Below are 16447 nucleotides of genomic sequence, written 5' to 3'. Positions count from 1 at the left end.
GGGGGGGGGGGACGCCAATCGTTATTTAGGAGTGATGCCAGGGCTTGAAACTTGGACTTCAGTGCGTTTTGCCGCCCCTGAACACATATATGGTGAAACGGGTTATTCTGAGCTTGGGCTCGGGGAAGTCGCGACGACGTGAACGCAGCTCACGTGACGAGCGAGGCGTCTCCTGGGGGCGCGGCTTGTGCGCCCAGCTGACCTCTCGGTAACACACGTGACAAGTCACAACAAAGATGGCGGCCGCGTGGCCTCTGTGCGCCGCCTTGCTCTCTTTGGCGTTTCGTTCCTCGGGGGCGGCTTCGTCGACCAGACATGTAAGGCGAGTTCTCGAACGCGACGCGGCTTTTGACGCGTCCACATTTTGTCCCGATCGAGTCGGAAAAAAATGTTTTGGGCTTGCGACCGCGTCAACGTTTTGTCTCGATCCAATCGAAAATAAAAACAATTCGGCTTCAACCGCGACGACGTTTGGCATGTGCTTGAACGAACTGGAGCGTCTTTTCGGGGCGGTTGATGCCATGCCGAGAAACTTGTCACGTGACGTGCGAGTGACGAGAGAACTGCCGGCCGGTGACGCCATCGATTGCCCGCGGGGTTGACGACGAATGTGGCCCGCGATGGCGTCATCGGCGGTAACCGCGGATTGTGAACGTGTCGCCCGCCAGCTGTCGGTGGAGTTGAACCCGGGCTCGCCCGCCCCGCACGCCGGCGGCGACCTTCTGCACGTGAGAGCGCTGGGCGACGAGGACACCCTGCACTTCCTGTTCTGCAGCCAGGGGGCCCCCACGCTCCTTGTGGTCCACACCGGGGTCACGTCCTCCTACGTCTCGGTGCGACCTACGCCTCCTGCGTGACGACGTCGCGAGTGCTTTTGGGAGAGCTCCGACATGTTGGTGTGGTCGTCTTCTCAGGTGGACTGGCAGCGCTTCTTAAGCCGCAATGCCAGCGGCAGCCTGCGGGTGGAGCCGGTGAGCAGCATCGTGTCCAGCACGGCGCTCGTCTTCAGCCGGGTCGGTATCCGCGCCGGTTGCCTTCTCGCTCGTCTTCCGAGCTCGACGCTCAGCGGCAGCGCGCGTATGGACGAACGCCGGGCCGGTCGTCGTCCGTTGTCAGTGTCAGGCCGACGGTTTGGAGCGGCTATCTGCGACTTAAAGGCGTCTGGCGGCAGAAGCCTGCGGAGGGTGGGGCCAGTTTCGGCGGCCCCCGGGCACGCACCCGAGCGGGGCATCCACCCAACCCTGATCACTGCGTCGTCCTACCTATGGTGGCACCCCTTCTATCTACCCGCGCGTGTCGATAGAAATTGTGCGCTTTGCAAGTCAAATTCAAATAGCACATTCGTAGGACATCTTAGCCATTACGTTATTTCGGACCAAAATCCCTCCACGAGGCCTCGCAAGTCAGCACTGCACTGTGTAGTTGTGACAGCGTCTTCTTTGTGTGTGTGTGTGTCAGCTGTTGGAATACAATGACGTCAACAACACGGCGGACATGCCCTATGAGCTTTTCCCGCCCTACCAGCTGCGTAACATCACGTGGTCGGCGATGGAGCTGTCCGGGGCGGCGGCCCGACTGTGCGGCGCCGTGGCCCAGGGTTCCGTTTGTCTGCACGTAGGTCTCTTTCTCTCTCTCACACACACACAAATCCCCGCATGGTTACGAGGGAGTTGGGAAAAAGGCTATTGAAGAGACCGACCTGAAAACCTGGATGCTTAGATCAATATTTTATCATTTGTATTTCTAGACTTTTTGGTCTTCGACTTCTCCCTTTCATAATTTTGCTGCTGTAAATTGGGAGTTTCTCCATTGTGAGACAAATCAAGGTTTTCTTATCTCATCTTCTGTTAAAACTGAACAATTGCAAACGTCGCCGCGTTAGCAAACGTTCCGAGACCGATAATGTCATCAAAGCGTCGCATTTGTGTTGCTCGGCAGCTCTCTGTGTTTGATGGGGAGGGGCGTGACGAGATGTGGCCCCGCCTCCTCCATACGGCCAACTCCTCCCAGGTGGCCGTGCGGCTCAACGGCCTGTTGCCGAGGTCGCGGCGGTCACGCTTCCTTTTGGAGCTGCATTCGGTGGGCGGAGTCTACCCCCTGAACGCCGTTGGTGTACGCCGCTCCATCGACGACGAGTTCACGCCATCCATCTTCAAGGTAGGCCATCTTTTTTTTTTTGTTCTGTGATTCATGGTCAGGACTGTCACCGAGCGTTAACCTCCGCCCGCTCAGGTGTCCGAGTGGACGTCGGGAGCGAACGAGAGCTCGTGCGACGGATGCGGCTTCGTCCTGTGGAAGCAGGTAGCCTACCGGCATTCTCCGCCGGCTCTGGAGGACGCGTCGCCGTGTCGTCACACGGAGCCGCGGCGCCAGAGCGCCGGGGCTTTGGCGGAGGCCGGCGGTCTGGCGCTGGCCTTCTTCGCCACCGAGGGTGACGAGCCGAACGGCGTCTTCGGACTCAACATCAGCTTCGGCGTGGCCGGGGAACCTTTCTACGACGCCACCAAGTTCCTGAGCTGGTTGGTTCTGCTCTGCTCGCTTTTCCTTTCAATGACGCTTATCGTGTTTTGCGACAACTTTTCTGTCAACCTCGGAATGCGACTCAGGCGGCCAATGTCGTTGCGCAGCAAACGGGAAGCGCGCCATCAAATCTGACAACAAATGCAGAAACGGAACCATTCGACTCATTGTTAACGTTGGGCTATTCATGCTTCCTTTTTAAAAATAGAGAAATCTTTTTCTTGCGGTGCAGTATTGCATTTTTTTGTCTTTGTCACGTTCTCCCAAAACACTTTGTTGGTATTTTTATTGGACTTTCCAGTCGACACGTTCAATTGCGCCGTGAGGGAGCTCGTGCTGAACGGATCCGTTTATGTTTTATTGTCGTCCGGCAGGACGGCTTTGGTCGGCGTCGGGCCCCCCCCCTCGGACACCTTCTCCCCGCTGGTGGCGGCAATCATGGCGGTCGGTCTCGGCGCTCCGCTCGTCATCCTGCTGATGGGCGGGGTCTACGTGTGCCTGCGAAAGAGATCGGCGTCCTCGGCGAGCGGCTACGAGCCCATCAACTGATTGGCTGCCGGACAGCAAATCCTATCCCGCCCGGAGACTCTTTTAAAGCGATCTTTTATCGATTTTATGGTTTCCTCTGTCTGATTTTCCACTGACCAATTTTTTTAACCAATAAAATGATCACGTCGATCCCGAAAAACAAGTCATGACTGTCCAGCGTCAAACATGCCGAGGGGCTGGCTGACTGCAAGTGACTCCTGCTGACCTGAACTGACAAAATAATTCACAGAAATACATCCGCGATTTCCATGGCGTTCAGATTTGCAAATGTGTGATTGTCACGTGTTTTTCAGATCCACGCATACATTTGCGATTTTCACTTTTTCTTGTTTTCTCTCTCTGTTGGCAATTGCCATGACTTATCATTTGTAAATCGCCTATTCAATTGTGCTTGTGGAGCGTCCAGTGTGTTTTTCGGCGTCGGCGGGCACGCGCGCATTTATTTCGGACACCAAAGTCGCGCCGTTTCAAGCGATTCCCGCGCCGCAGAACAGCATTCGCGCGTTGAAAAGCCATCCCGCCTCCGTCCGCTAGGAGGCGGCGATGTTGTCCCCGTTGAACGGGAGCGACCTGTCCGCTGCTGACGCTTCTTCATCTACGCTGCAGCAGCGGTTCAAGGGAAGAAGACGACGAAAGAAGAAGAAGAAGAAGGTTTTGGAGGTCTTCGTTTCAAGGCAAAACAAACTCGATGAAAACCAAGTACGGTCCTACTTGGTTCCCCGAGTTGTGTGAGACAAACACATGGTCAAAGATCAGCTGTAGACCCGTTTCCCCTTTGCAATTGCCATTGTTTAAAAGAAAAACAAGGGATAACTCGTGCCTGTTTAATGGAGACACCAACACCGCCTCCAAGTGGGCGGAGGGACGGTATTTAACGTGAACGTTGAGAACCGCGGTTCAGGGCGTGACGTTTGTGTCCAAAAAAGAATGCGCATAATTTCAGATTTATATTTGATGAGTCTTATTTTAAATGGACCCTCAACATCGTGACTATGTTTCTGAATGTGAAAACCATCCGTGGAGATTGCGGATGTGTTTTGGTCAACAATTTGGAGACAAGTCTTTGCCCCTATTCCGGCGTTTACTATGACAAGTCGTCGCCACACGAAACGAATGAAATAACACCACATTGGGGGCGTTGAAGGAAGCAATGACCGGGCTTGTGTGACGCAATCTGCGGGGGTTGGCATTGTCCGCCGACGTGGTGTGAATAAAGTTTTGACTGATCGGTTCCCTGACTGGTTCTCTTCGAGCGCGATGGAGGACACGCGGAGGAGCGACAACGTGGACGCCACGGAAGTTCTTCAAAGGACCCCAAAGAAGAAGGAGAAAACGAAGCGGGTCGCCGACGACGGCGAGTACGACGACGAGGTGAGGAACCGAAGCGCAACCGCAACCGCACCTGGAACTGGAAGCGGTCTAGCTAGCAGGCGGGCTACCTGTTAGCATAGGGATCGGAAAAGGCGACCAAAGGCCGCAGACGGTGCGCCCATTCGGAGCGGCTCGCTCGAGGATGGCTCCGGTTCAGTACCGGCCCGGCTCCACTCGAGTCCACTTGAAACGCCGGGAAGAAAAATAAATACTGCACGCCCAAATTAAAAACTCAAAAAAAAAAAGAGAAAGTCTCCACACAAGCGTGGAACACATTCATCCCCAAGTTCCCTTTGCTTACGTCTTCCAACTTGGACTCATTTTCAACACAATCTGAAAGTGTGATGAGACGCGCCGAGTGTGCGATCTGTGCAAGATGCAGAATGTAATTGCGCACAACTTCGAGCATGTTCCTCGAAGACGTTTGAGCTCTCTCTCCTCCGAGTAGGCGTCATCAGTTCATGCCTGCAACAAGGCTTGGCAAAACCGAGCAATCGCCATCACCCAAATGTCAAAATCGTTGAAATGAGCCGACCGAATGACAATATCCACAAGCGTAATGTAACTTGCCGTTCTTCCCGAGTAGCGCTCGACTACTGTTCATCGGAACCCGTTTGCAGTAAGATGGAACCAGATCAGTCAGAAGCTGTTCACCTCACGATATGCATTCTGCGCACGACAACTTCTTCCCAAAGTATTCATTGGGGTGGGGGGGGGGAGTATGTTGAATTTGCGCAGCACCCCGTAGGTGACGACGATCCCGCAATTGTACTGTGCTGTTTACGTTGGACATGTTGCAGATCTTCAGCATCCACGTTTGTGACAAAGAGGAAGACGGGGAAGAGTCAGGGAGTGCGGAGAGTGTTTTTTCAGGACTCGAGGATTCGGGGAGCGACAGTGAGGAGGAGGAGGAGGAGGAGGGTGGTGATGGCTCGGACAAGGATGAAGATGATGAAGTGGAGCAGGTAGCGTCGGTCGCCGTCCTCCCCATTGCATCTCCCGTGTCTATTCGTCACTTGTGTCGCGTGCCGACGTGCAGGGTGACTCCCGGGACGACGGGGGCTGCCAAAAGAAAGAAGAGTATGACCTGGACTCATCAGACGAAGAAGTGAGATATTTTCCCGATGCCTTCCAAAACACCACAAATGGTTCGCGGTCGTCACCATTGAGGTCGAAGCCGAGTGCGCTTTGTCTCGGGACGAAGGGCCGCCGAACCGCGTGCCAGAGCAGCGCGCGGCAGCGGGTCTCAAAGCGCTCCAGGAGAAGCGTTGACTAAGAGCTACTCTTGTCGGTCACGGGCAGGACATCAGGAACACCGTGGGCAACATTCCCATGGAGTGGTACAAAGACTTCCCTCACGTCGGCTACAATTTGGACGGAAAGAAGATCTACAAGCCCATCCGGAGCAAGGACGAGCTGGAGCAGTTCTTGGATAAAATGGAGAACCCCGACTACTGGTGAGACGCCGGCCTCGGCGCTTGGGAGCCGCGAGGAACGCTGACGTACGGCCCGCCCGCAGGAGGACGGTTCACGACAAGCGGACGGGAAGCGACATCGTGCTGTCTGACGAGCAGGTGGAGCTGGTGAAGCGCCTGCAGAGAGGCCAGTTCGGAGACGTCAACTTTGACGAGTTCCAGGTGAGGCGCCGTCCCGTCCCGTCCCGCCCCTTTGGGTTTGCCTCGCTGACGCGTGCCCCCGCGCCCCGCAGCCCTCGGTGGACTTCTTCACCAAAGACGTGATGCTTCATCCCGTCACCAACAGGCCCGCCGACAAGCGAAGCTTCATCCCGTCGCTCGTGGAGAAGGACAAGGTAAGCTCCGCTCGCGCTCGGAGACCCGTCCGGCGTCGTCACGCCGCCGCCCGCTCTCGGCCCTCAGGTCTCCAAGCTGGTCCACGCCATAAAGATGGGCTGGATCAAGCCTCGCCGCGCGCGGGACGACGGCGGGGGCCGCTACTACGACCTCTGGAGCAACGAGGACTCTTCTCTGGCCGCCCAACACAGGATGCACCTGCCCGCCCCCAAGATCCCCCTGCCCGGCCACCACGAGTCCTACAACCCTCCGCCGGAATACCTGTTCACCGAAGAGGAGGTACGTCCGGCCGGCCGGCGCTCCGGCCTCGCCGCGGGCTCGCGTCTCAACTGCGCCCCGCCTTGTCCGCAGCGCGCTCTGTGGGAGCAGCAGGACCCCGCCGACAGGAAATTGCCCTTCGTTCCCGTCAAGTTCTCCAGCCTCCGACGGGTTCCCGCCTTTCCTCGTTTCATCCACGAGAGATTTGAGCGCTGCCTGGACCTTTACCTGTGCCCCCGCCAGAGGAAGATGAGGGTAACGCCCGCCGCGCGCCTCGCCGGAAACGGCCGAGCCGCCCGCTAACGCTCTCGTCGTCTTTCCGCAAGGTCGACGTCGATCCGGAGGACCTCATTCCGAAGCTGCCGAAGCCCAAAGACCTGCGGCCCTTCCCCACCACGCAGTCGTTGGTACGCGAGCGCACGGACGCGACTCCGTTTGCGTCCGAGCGGGCGCGCTCCATTTCGACGCTTCTGTGAAGCGCGCGCGCGCACGCGGCCCGAGGTGAGGCGTGACCGGTGTGCCGACCTTGTGTTCAGGTTTATCGCGGTCACGGCGGCCTGGTTCGCTCCATCAGCGTTTCCCCATCAGGACAGTGGCTTGCGTCAGGTAGGTGGGAAAGGGGCGAGGAGCATCGTTGACATTTGCACCGTGCCGCTTCGTCGTCCGGGACTGAAGATTCCGACGGGGAACTTTTTGGGGGCGTCAAATCGATCGAAACGACGGGGAACATTTTCCAGCAAATCGACACGATGGAAAACGTTGCGTCAAGAAGATTTAGTTCAGCCTTCAGAGGCCGCTGGCTGCTGAGTTGGCAGCGCGGGCTCCCGAGCGTGTCACGTGACGTCGCCCCCCCGCCCCCGGTCCATGCGTTAACTTGGGCGGGACCAGCACCGGTGCCACGTGGGCGTGTCTATGCCAAGGGTCTAACGCTAGCACGAGCTGGAAGTCCGCATGCCGGTCTCTGTGGTTGTTCCACCACGGCGGCCTTGACCGGCGCCTCGGGCAATCGTGCGAGCAGCGGACTGCTTTCTTTGTTCCTTCAACTTTGACGGTCCCGAGTGGACGGTTCAATGCGGAGTCTTATCGGTCGTGGGCCCGTGCAAGTGTCCGGACTGGACTCCACCCGCTTGGTTTTTCTCGAGTGGCGAGCCGCGCCCGCGGCCAAGTGACTTTTTGTCGCGGCTCTTCTTCTTCTTCTTCTTTCAGGAAGCGACGATGGCTCGGTCCGCTTCTGGGAGGTCAGTTCCTCTCGCTGCGTCCAGGTGGTCCCAGTGGGCGGAGCCGTGAAGTGCGTGCGCTGGAACCCCAACCCGTGCGTGTGTCTGCTGGCCGTCGCCCTGTAAGGACACGCCCCCTCCGCCGCCGGCGCACGCCCCCTCGGCAAAACGGCTCTTTGAAGCCCGGGCGCGTCGGCTCTCTCCGCAGGGACTCCCTGGTGTTGATCGTGTCGCCGCCGCTGGCGGAGCGCCAGGTGCTCTTGTCCTCGGAACGGCTGCTCGCCGCTCACCGGGAGGCCGAGCCGGCGGAGAACGCGGGGCCGGCGGGCTGGAGCGACGCGGAAGGCGAGGAGCGCCGCCTGGGCTTGCGCCTGAAAATCCGCCATCCCAAAGTGCGACGCTCCGTCCGGTGAAGCGCAGCGGCGCCCTTTTGCGGGAATCCTTTTGACACGGCGGCTTCCCGCAGGCCGTCAAGCAGCTGGCGTGGCACGCCAAAGGGGACTACCTGGCCTCCGTCATGCCCGATCACTCCAGCCATCAGCAGGTGTTCGTCCACCAGCTGAGTACGAGGCGGAGCCAGAACCCCTTCCGGCGCAACAAAGGCCTGGTTCAGTGCGTGTCCTTCCACCCCGTCCGGCCCTACTTCTTCGTGGCCACGCAGCGCAACGTCCGCATTTACAACCTGGCCAAGCAGGAGATGACCAAGAAACTGCAGGCCAACTCCAAATGGATTTCCAGCATGGCCGTCCACCCCGGAGGTGAGCCGAGCCGCCTCCCGTCTCGCGTGCCGTGCCGTCGACACGATGGAGCCCGATCTCTCTCTCTCTCTCTCTCTCTCTCTCCCGCGCAGGCGATCACGTGATCTGCGGAAGCTACGACTGCCGACTCGGCTGGTTTGACCTGGACCTCTCCACCAAGCCTTACAAGATGCTTCGGTAGGTCGCGTGGGCGCGCGCGCGCCCCCTCTTCCCGGCTCGCTCTCATGGCGGCGCCGCCGCTTCCCGTCCGCAGGCACCATAAGAAAGCGGTGAGGGCCGTCGCCTACCACAGACTTTACCCGCTCTTCGCCTCGGCGTCCGACGACGGCTCCGTCATCGTCTGCCACGGGACCGTTTACAAGTAATCGCGCCCACGTTCGCTCGCGCAAAGATTCCAAAGATCCTAAAGCGGCCGTTCTTCTTCTTCCTTCAGTGACCTGCTGCAGAACCCGCTCATTGTTCCGGTGAAGGTTCTGAAAGGTCACATGGTCACTCACGAGCTGGGTGTACTGGATGTGACCTTTCACCCCACACAGCCTTGGGTCTTTTCATCCGGTGCGGATTCCACCGTCCGCCTCTTCACCTAGTGGCCCGCCCACCTGTCCGTCAGCGATTGGTGCGCCATATTGCTTTTCGAATAAATGTCTTTTTATGTGATTCAGATTCAGATTCAGAAAACTTTATTCATCCCCATGGGGTAATTGGACTTAACAGGCGTGGCTTTGTTTTCCCCCTTCGGAGGCTCCGTTTTCTCTTTTCCACTCGCGTCCATCCTTGCCCATCGCGGCGCAAATGCTCCCCGCTCAATCACAGCACCTTCGGTCATACGTTTGACACTCGGACGTATCGACGGCAGAAGAGAGAGCGGCGATGGTCAAAGTGTAGCGCTCAAAGAAATGATCGCCCAAGTACCCTCAAGTTTGATTTCACTTATGCGTCCGATTTCCCTCGGCTTAGGGTGCAGCGCTGTCATGGCCTGTAACGCTATTTTTGTCAATGCGTAGGGCTACTATGGTGCTGTATTTTCCCTGGTGCTCATTATGGCGTTACTTGGGGCACTCGTTTTTATTTGATTTTTTTTGATGATGATGATGATGGCTGAAGAACATCCGTGTCGTTTTGATTTCGTTCAAAAGTCGATGACGCGTCGCAGCTCGAAAACCAAGCCCTGACGGAAGAATGTTGGAACTGCCCGCGGATGTCCCGAAACCCGCTCACCCTCCTCCTTCCCTCCCGTGAACGTGCGCCGAAAATGACAACTCAAGCTTGAGATGGAAGGGGGATCAAAACAGCTTCCGCCAGACGACTCTTCAACTTAAAAGCCATTTCATCACCCGCATCTCCTCGGGAGGAAAATTACATTTGAAATTACGTCCAAGTACAAGTACGCACATATGTCGTTTTACATTGACAGCAATACAGACCTGTATTCGTTCACGTCCGGAATCATTGACAGGAGTCCTAGATTTTATGTTGAAAGAAAAAAAGTCAACGTTTGACGTCAGTGTTGTGTTGGTCCAAAATGACGGAAAGCAGAATCACGCCGGGGCGCGACGATTGCGCGTACAGCAGCTGCTACTGGTAAAGAACACATACACACACATCATCACGTTGGCGTTGTTCGCCTGCGTTTCATAAAGGGCCGCCGATATAATGTTTTCAAGTTTTTGGCCGTTGTTCTTCTCCACTGAACCGAGTGTGAGTCGGTCACCGTTCGTGACACTTGGGACGTGACGGATGGCTCTACACCGGGGTTGGGGGGTCTGGAACCGCCGCCAGGGATCCGTCCGCCCACAGTTGAGCCCCGCTAGCATTTTAGTTGATCTTCTAAAATCTCTTTGTAAATGGAATTGAAGCACGGGGAACGTGTTTGCGTTGCAAAATACGGAGGCCTGCGAGCTTTCGGTGTAGGTACCGGTGCGGTGAGATGTTTGTCGGGATCACGATTTGATTCTTGCTCGTCTTTCTTCGTTTTCACCCGCTTGTGGCGTGCGCACCGTAGAAGGTGACGAGAGATTTGGCGGTCTCTTTTCTGGTCGTTTTTGTGCGCGGTAAACAAGGTCGGATTGACCAAATTCGTCGCGCAAGTTTATTTTCCCACGGACCCGCGTGCACCGCCAAACAGCAAATGGCCGATGAAACGGGACGCCGTGCTTCGATCGCCGACACTTTTGGATAGCCGGAGTAAAGAATAAGGGAAGGCGTCATTCAGGCTACATTGACGCCATTTCAACAGATTGTGAGGACTGGATCTTTGAACGAGGTCGACGTTCTCGCGAGAAGTTGGATGAGCGACCGGAAGTTAGCCGGCCTCCGTAGCTCAAAGGCGGAAATGCCGCGTGCCTTGAGTCAGACCAGGACTTTCTCAGCCACACCGCGTACTGTACTTATCAAGCCCCAGGAGAGGAACAAAACCCGGCGAAATCCTCATCTCTACTTTTCAAAGACGCTTGATGAAGACGCAACGGACTAATTTGGCCGGTGCGCCAATGTGAACCTTTTCTTTCTTGTCATTTTGTTTGCAGTGAAGAAAATGTGTGGAAGCTTTGCGAATCGGTCCGTACGGAGAGAAGCGCGCCTCTCCAAGAACTCTTTGTGGTGTTCATCTCGAACGACAACAGAACGGTGAGCTCACCGGCCGGCCGACACGTCGGTGAAAGTCTTTTTGTCTTCCCAATTCAGTCACTGGGCATCTTTTGCCATCAGGTTCCTCTGTGGAAACAGAAGTCGGCAAGCGGAGAGCAGCCCGTGATTTGGGTAGGACCGTGCCAGGCGACCCGACGTTAGTTCGGACCCGGTCCGCACGCTCGGGCGGGCCGCGGTCACCGGTGTCAGCTGTGCCGGCGTGACGTCTGTGCAGGATTATCACGTGGTTCTACTTCACGTCCCGGCTGGGTCCGAGGCCGCCGTTTACGACCTGGACTCTGTCCTGCCGTTTCCCTGCCCCCTGAAGCTTTACGCTACGCGTGCCCTGCGCAGCGACCGCGGCGTCCGGCCTGCGTACCACAGGTAGCGACGGCCGCGTAAACTTGCAAGGCGCCTCCATTTAGCGGTTGAATTTGTCCCAGGAGCCGGCTCAAAACTCAAATGACTCGTTATAACGGATCCATTTTCACTCACTGAGCTGAGTTGAAGCGCTATCGTGCCAGCCCGCCCGAATCCCAAAACCCCATTTTTTTTTCTTGCACGTTTTGGATGAGAAAAAATGAGCACAGACAAACCTCTTAAGAGAGAAGCAACCCAAACTGCATCTGCCACTGCCCCCCCCCCCACCCCAAAAAATGCCAGAGCGACGATTTGTAACTGTAAAAAGTGGCTTGTTTTGGCACTCAAACGTGTCGGGAAAGCCGGACACGCTTCTGACTTCTGGCAGGAACGCTCCTTGACACTGTCAATGTCGCGCAGGAAGTTGCGAGTGGTCCCTGCCGACTGCTTCCTGTCGAACTTTGCCTCGGACCGTTCACACATGAAGAACGCTGATGGGTCCTGGAAGGTGCCCCCCCCGCCCTACCCCCCAATCTCCACCGCAGGTCAAAGTTCATGTGTAGAAGACGTGCGCCGAGCCGGCCGGCGACCTCTCGGTGACCTCTGTTGTCAACTTTTTCTTCCCCAGACTCTCACATGAACCTGGATGACTTCATCACCATGGAGCCCTCCCGCGGATGGGGCCGCATTTTTACTTTGGACCACTTCCTGCGGCTCTACGCCAAAGACGTGACCTCGCCGCCGTTCTCGTAGTATGCGTGCGTGTCTGTCTTTGAATGCTATTGCTAAATGTTACTTGACATATTTACCACAATAAAAGTCATCTGTTTCACATTCTTCACTTGACGTGCAACATCGCATTACTTGGCCGTCAGATAGACAAAGTTCAAACAAACAGCCAAGAGCAGAGGTGAGATGAAATCGAATCCGAACCACCAAAAAAATGGAAGCAAAATATGAAATGTATGGAAGCGTATTGCCGTGAGACCCGAAAAAAACCAAAAAAAGTACAACGACAGTACTATCATGATCAATGTCATGTTTTAATGTGCGAAATTTGGCAAAACAAAACAAAGTCCTGACTTCCGGTTCCAGTGCAGGTACGTGTGTCTTTTTTCCATGCATGCATGCATGCATCCATTTTGCCATTCGCTTCTCCTCACAAAGGTCGCGGGGCGTGCCGGAGCCTATCCCAGCTGTCTTGGGGCAGTACGCGGGGGACACCCTGACCCGGTTGCCAGCACAATCGCAGGGCACACGTCGATGAACAACCGTCCGCGCTCGCGCTCGCACGAGGGACAATTGAGCGTTCCATTGACCTGCCATGCGTGTTTTGGGAATGTGGGAGGGAACCGGAGTACCCGGAGAAAATCCACGCAGCCACGGGGAGCTCATGCAAACTCCACTCAGGAACGCAGATATGGGCGGGGGTCTTTTTTGATGGAAATGCCGGTAGGTTGAAACACTGGTTGAAATTCATTTTTACCATAACAGCAATACGCTTCCGTGTACATACGCGCAGTTCCACTACTACGTATATAAAAATGTTCGCATGAAGGGAGTAAAAAAAAAAAAAAATTCGATGAAAATAGAACCCTTTTTTTTTTGTTTGTTTCTCGGGCTTGTCGTATGTTGACGTCACGTTGGAGGCGCGGCTTAGTTGCGGTCAAACAAACTGCAGCTGCCGCGGGAGGCGCTTTCGCGACGCTCGCCGCTTTTCCGACGAAGCGCCCGCCCGGGTCGCGTCGCGTCGCACCTCCGCGTCGACGAGGACGAGCGGGGCCGCTTTGCGCCCGAGCCGCGTCAACATTCGGGAGCTTTGTCCGCAAACGTCGTCGCTAGCGGGCGCTTTGGCCGGCGAGCTAGCCGGCCTAGCATGAGTCGCTCGCTCGCTCGCTCGCTCCTCTCGGGACGCGCCGTCCCAAACGTTCCGCTCGGCGACGAACCGCCGGCGCCGCGCCGCGCCCGCTCCGACCCCCTTCGACGTCGTCTGAGAGAAACGATGGAGCGAGCCGCTTCGTCGAGCTAGCCAGCGCGAGCCGAGTCGAGCCTCTTTGTTCCCTCCTCAGGTTAGCTTAGCCTTCCTTGTTCGGCCCGCATCTCCGTCCGCGGCTGCCGAGCGAATCGCGCACGTCGGTGACCTTGGACTCGCCGCCATGGACGCGATCGTCTTGCTCCTCTTAGCCGGTGAGTTGACTTGAGGCCGCCGACGCCGCCGTGTTTTTGTTCCTTGCGAACTCCGAAGAAACGCGACGGCAGCGACGTCGACCTCGCTCGCGGCTAACGTCACCTGGCGACGACGGCGAAGCGAGCTCATTCGGCCTCCAAGATGGCATCTAAGCGCTCCGTTTGTGCAGGAGGCGTGGGAGCTTCTCAGAGGAACGAAAATGTTTTGGTGTCGGGGATCTCGAACGGTGAGCGGTCTCGCGAGCGTCGTCAAACGCGGCCCGTCCGGCCCGTCCTCACCCTGCGCCACTTGCAGCGTGCGGCGACTCGTCGGAGCTTCTGCGAGCGTCCAGCGGGGTCATCGCCAGTCCCGGTTGGCCCTTCCGGTACCCGGCCCTCCTCAACTGCAGCTGGAACATCCGGGGCCGACCCGGCGACCTGGTCACCGTCAGGTAAGCGGTCGCGGCCCGGGTCGCCCGCCGCGGCTCGCCGCCACTGTTCCCGTTTCTTCCCCGCAGCTTCCAGGACTTCGACCTGCACGGATCGCACCCCTGCTCGTCGGACTGGATGTCCATCAGCAGCTACAAGAACCTGGACGGTCTGAGGGTGTGCGGCTCCTCCCTGCCGCCTCCTTACATCTCGTCGCAGGACCACGTCTGGATCCGCTTCCGCTCGGACGAGGCTCTGACGGGAAAGGGCTTCCGGCTGTCCTACGTGACGGGTGAGTTTGGGGGGTTCTCCCAGAGACGCGGCCGACGCGCGCGGCGTCGCCGAGGGCGAAGCCCGTGGAGTGGATTTTTCGGCCGTCTTTCGTTTGTCACCCGAGGCCGTGCGCTCTTTTTGGTGACAGGCCAGCCAGATGTCGCCAGCTGCGACGCGGACCAGTTCCACTGCTCCAACGGGAAGTGCATCCCCGACCGGTGGCGCTGCAACTCCATGGACGAGTGCGGCGACAATTCGGACGAGGACCTGTGCGCCGACTCGCCGTTCTCCTTCCAGCCCTGCGGCCCGGACCAGTTCCCTTGCTTGTCCCGCTACACGCGAATCTACACCTGCTTACCTCGCAGCCTGCGTTGCGACGGCAGCATCGACTGCCAGGTCAGCCCGACCCGGAGCTCGCCCCCCCCCGCCGGCCTCCCCTCTCACGGGCCGCTTCTTTCAGGACCTGGGAGATGAAATCGACTGCCTCGCGCCGACCTGCGGCGAACGCTTCAGGAACTTCTACGGCTCCTTCAGCTCTCCCAACTATCCCGACTTCTACCCCCCGGGAAGCAACTGCACCTGGCTGATTGACACCGGAGACCACAGGAAGGTGCGGGGGGGGGGGGGCTAAAAAGGAAAGCGCACCCCCGCCGCTGCGCTCGCCGGCGCGCCGACGGCTCTGGTTTCTCCCTCAGGTGGTCCTGCGCTTCACGGATTTCAAACTGGACGGCACGGGCTACGGCGACTACGTGAAGGTCTACGACGGTCCGGAGGAGAACCCGCAGCGCCTTCTGCGGGTTCTGACGGCCTTCGACTCGAGGGCGCCGGTCACGGTGGTGTCGTCTTCCGGACAGCTGCGCGTCCATTTCCACGCCGACAAGATCAACGCCGCCAGAGGCTTCAACGTCACCTACCAGGTTCGCCCGCCCGCCCGCTCGCGCCGGGCCGCGGCCGCGCCGGCCGCGCTTCTCAGGTGGCCTTTGCGCTCTCCAGGTGGACGGCTTCTGCCTGCCCTGGGAGGTCCCTTGCGGGGGCAGCTGGGGCTGCTACGGCGAGCGGCAGCGCTGCGACGGCTACTGGCACTGCCCCAACGGCCGCGACGAGTCCAACTGCTCGGCGTGTCGGGAGGACGAGTTCCCCTGTTCCCGAAACGGCGCCTGCTACCCTCGGTCGGACCGCTGCAACTACCAGAACCGCTGCCCCAACGGGTCCGACGAGAAGAATTGCCTCTTCTGCCAGCCCGGAAACTTCCACTGCAAGGTTTTTTTCCTCCGCCGCGTCTCTCAAGCGCGCGTGCGGGCGAACGTCGGGCGGCGCGCCCCCAACCCAAGCCGTGATCTCGTCTGCGCGCAGAACAACCGTTGCGTGTTTGAGTCGTGGGTGTGCGACGCCCAGGACGACTGCGGCGACGGCAGCGACGAGGAGGATTGTCCCGTCGTGGTCCCCACCCGGGTGATCACGGCGGCCGTCATCGGCAGCCTGGTCTGCGGCCTGCTGCTGGTCATCGCGCTGGGGTGCACCTGTAAACTGTACTCGCTGCGCATGTTTGAACGCAGGTGAGCGCCCGCCCGCCCCTCTCGGCGTCGGGCTTTCCGCCCGCACGCCACGAGCCGCCTCCGCCCTTGCCGCAGGTCGTTCGAGACGCAGTTGTCCAGGGTGGAGGCGGAGCTGCTGAGAAGGGAAGCCCCGCCCTCCTACGGCCAGTTGATCGCTCAGGGATTGATCCCGCCCGTGGAGGACTTCCCGATCTGCTCCGGGAGTCAGGTACGTGCGCGCGAGATGCGCCGAGACCGACGCGTGAGCTTCACCTCGCGCTTTTTGCCCCCCCCCCCCCCCCAGGCGTCCGTTCTGGAAAACCTGCGGCTGGCGGTCCGTTCTCAGCTGGGCTTCACCTCGCTCGGCCTCCCTTCCGCCGGTCGCCGCGGCAACCTGTGGCGCGGCCTCTTCAACTTCTCCCGCTCGCGCCGCTCGGGGTCTTTGGCTCTGGTCTCCGCCGACCTGGAGGACGGCGGCGGCGGCGCGGCGAGTTCCGCTTCGGAGCCGCCGTCCCCGGACTCGGACGACGCGGACGCGGAAAGCCAGAGGGACGGGGAGCGGGGCGTCGGGGCGG

General features: G+C 58.5%; 4 protein-coding genes across 5 annotated transcripts in view; all 4 read left to right on the top strand.

Moving 5' to 3' along the window:
- Window positions 1-202: 202 nt before the first annotated feature.
- On the top strand, window positions 203-3212 carry glmp (glycosylated lysosomal membrane protein). Its single transcript, XM_019858158.1, has 7 exons — window positions 203-317; window positions 669-833; window positions 915-1013; window positions 1459-1614; window positions 1939-2157; window positions 2233-2519; window positions 2895-3212. Exons 1-7 carry the CDS (start codon window positions 237-239, stop codon window positions 3067-3069), a joined length of 1182 nt encoding a protein of 393 aa, XP_019713717.1. The 5' UTR covers window positions 203-236; the 3' UTR covers window positions 3070-3212.
- A 1046-nt stretch (window positions 3213-4258) lies between these two features.
- bop1 (BOP1 ribosomal biogenesis factor) lies at window positions 4259-9143 on the top strand. Its single transcript, XM_019858157.1, has 16 exons — window positions 4259-4440; window positions 5241-5405; window positions 5480-5548; window positions 5743-5897; window positions 5960-6077; window positions 6149-6250; window positions 6318-6530; window positions 6603-6764; window positions 6836-6916; window positions 7046-7115; window positions 7716-7848; window positions 7935-8118; window positions 8193-8484; window positions 8577-8661; window positions 8738-8845; window positions 8918-9143. The coding sequence occupies exons 1-16, from the start codon at window positions 4327-4329 to the stop codon at window positions 9069-9071; spliced, it is 2205 nt and encodes a 734-aa protein (XP_019713716.1). The 5' UTR covers window positions 4259-4326; the 3' UTR covers window positions 9072-9143.
- An 821-nt stretch (window positions 9144-9964) lies between these two features.
- Window positions 9965-12306, top strand: ntaq1 (N-terminal glutamine amidase 1). Of its 2 annotated transcripts, none has more exons than XM_019858160.1 (6): window positions 9965-10065; window positions 11010-11109; window positions 11191-11241; window positions 11345-11493; window positions 11890-12014; window positions 12098-12306. In XM_019858160.1, exons 1-6 carry the CDS (start codon window positions 10007-10009, stop codon window positions 12220-12222), a joined length of 609 nt encoding a protein of 202 aa, XP_019713719.1. In that variant the 5' UTR covers window positions 9965-10006; the 3' UTR covers window positions 12223-12306. The 2 variants fall into 2 exon arrangements, with proteins under 2 accessions (XP_019713719.1, XP_019713718.1); XM_019858159.1 differs by having other exon boundaries at window positions 11191-11256.
- A 798-nt stretch (window positions 12307-13104) lies between these two features.
- The window catches only part of lrp12 (low density lipoprotein receptor-related protein 12), a 4582-nt gene continuing 1239 nt past the window's right edge, over window positions 13105-16447 (top strand). Inside the window, 11 exon segments of the mRNA XM_019858137.1 lie at window positions 13105-13656; window positions 13827-13883; window positions 13952-14087; window positions 14154-14356; window positions 14486-14733; window positions 14798-14947; window positions 15033-15254; window positions 15331-15597; window positions 15691-15893; window positions 15969-16101; window positions 16177-16443. Of these exon segments, the coding sequence (XP_019713696.1) occupies window positions 13626-13656; window positions 13827-13883; window positions 13952-14087; window positions 14154-14356; window positions 14486-14733; window positions 14798-14947; window positions 15033-15254; window positions 15331-15597; window positions 15691-15893; window positions 15969-16101; window positions 16177-16443 (1917 nt within the window). The 5' untranslated portion in view covers window positions 13105-13625.

This window comes from Hippocampus comes, unplaced genomic scaffold (assembly GCF_001891065.2).
Source record: "Hippocampus comes isolate QL1 unplaced genomic scaffold, H_comes_QL1_v1.1 scaffold429, whole genome shotgun sequence".
Lineage (NCBI taxonomy): Eukaryota > Metazoa > Chordata > Actinopteri > Syngnathiformes > Syngnathidae > Hippocampus > Hippocampus comes.
The sequence above is the reverse complement of the archived record's forward strand: the minus strand, read 5'-3'. Positions and strand labels throughout refer to the sequence as shown.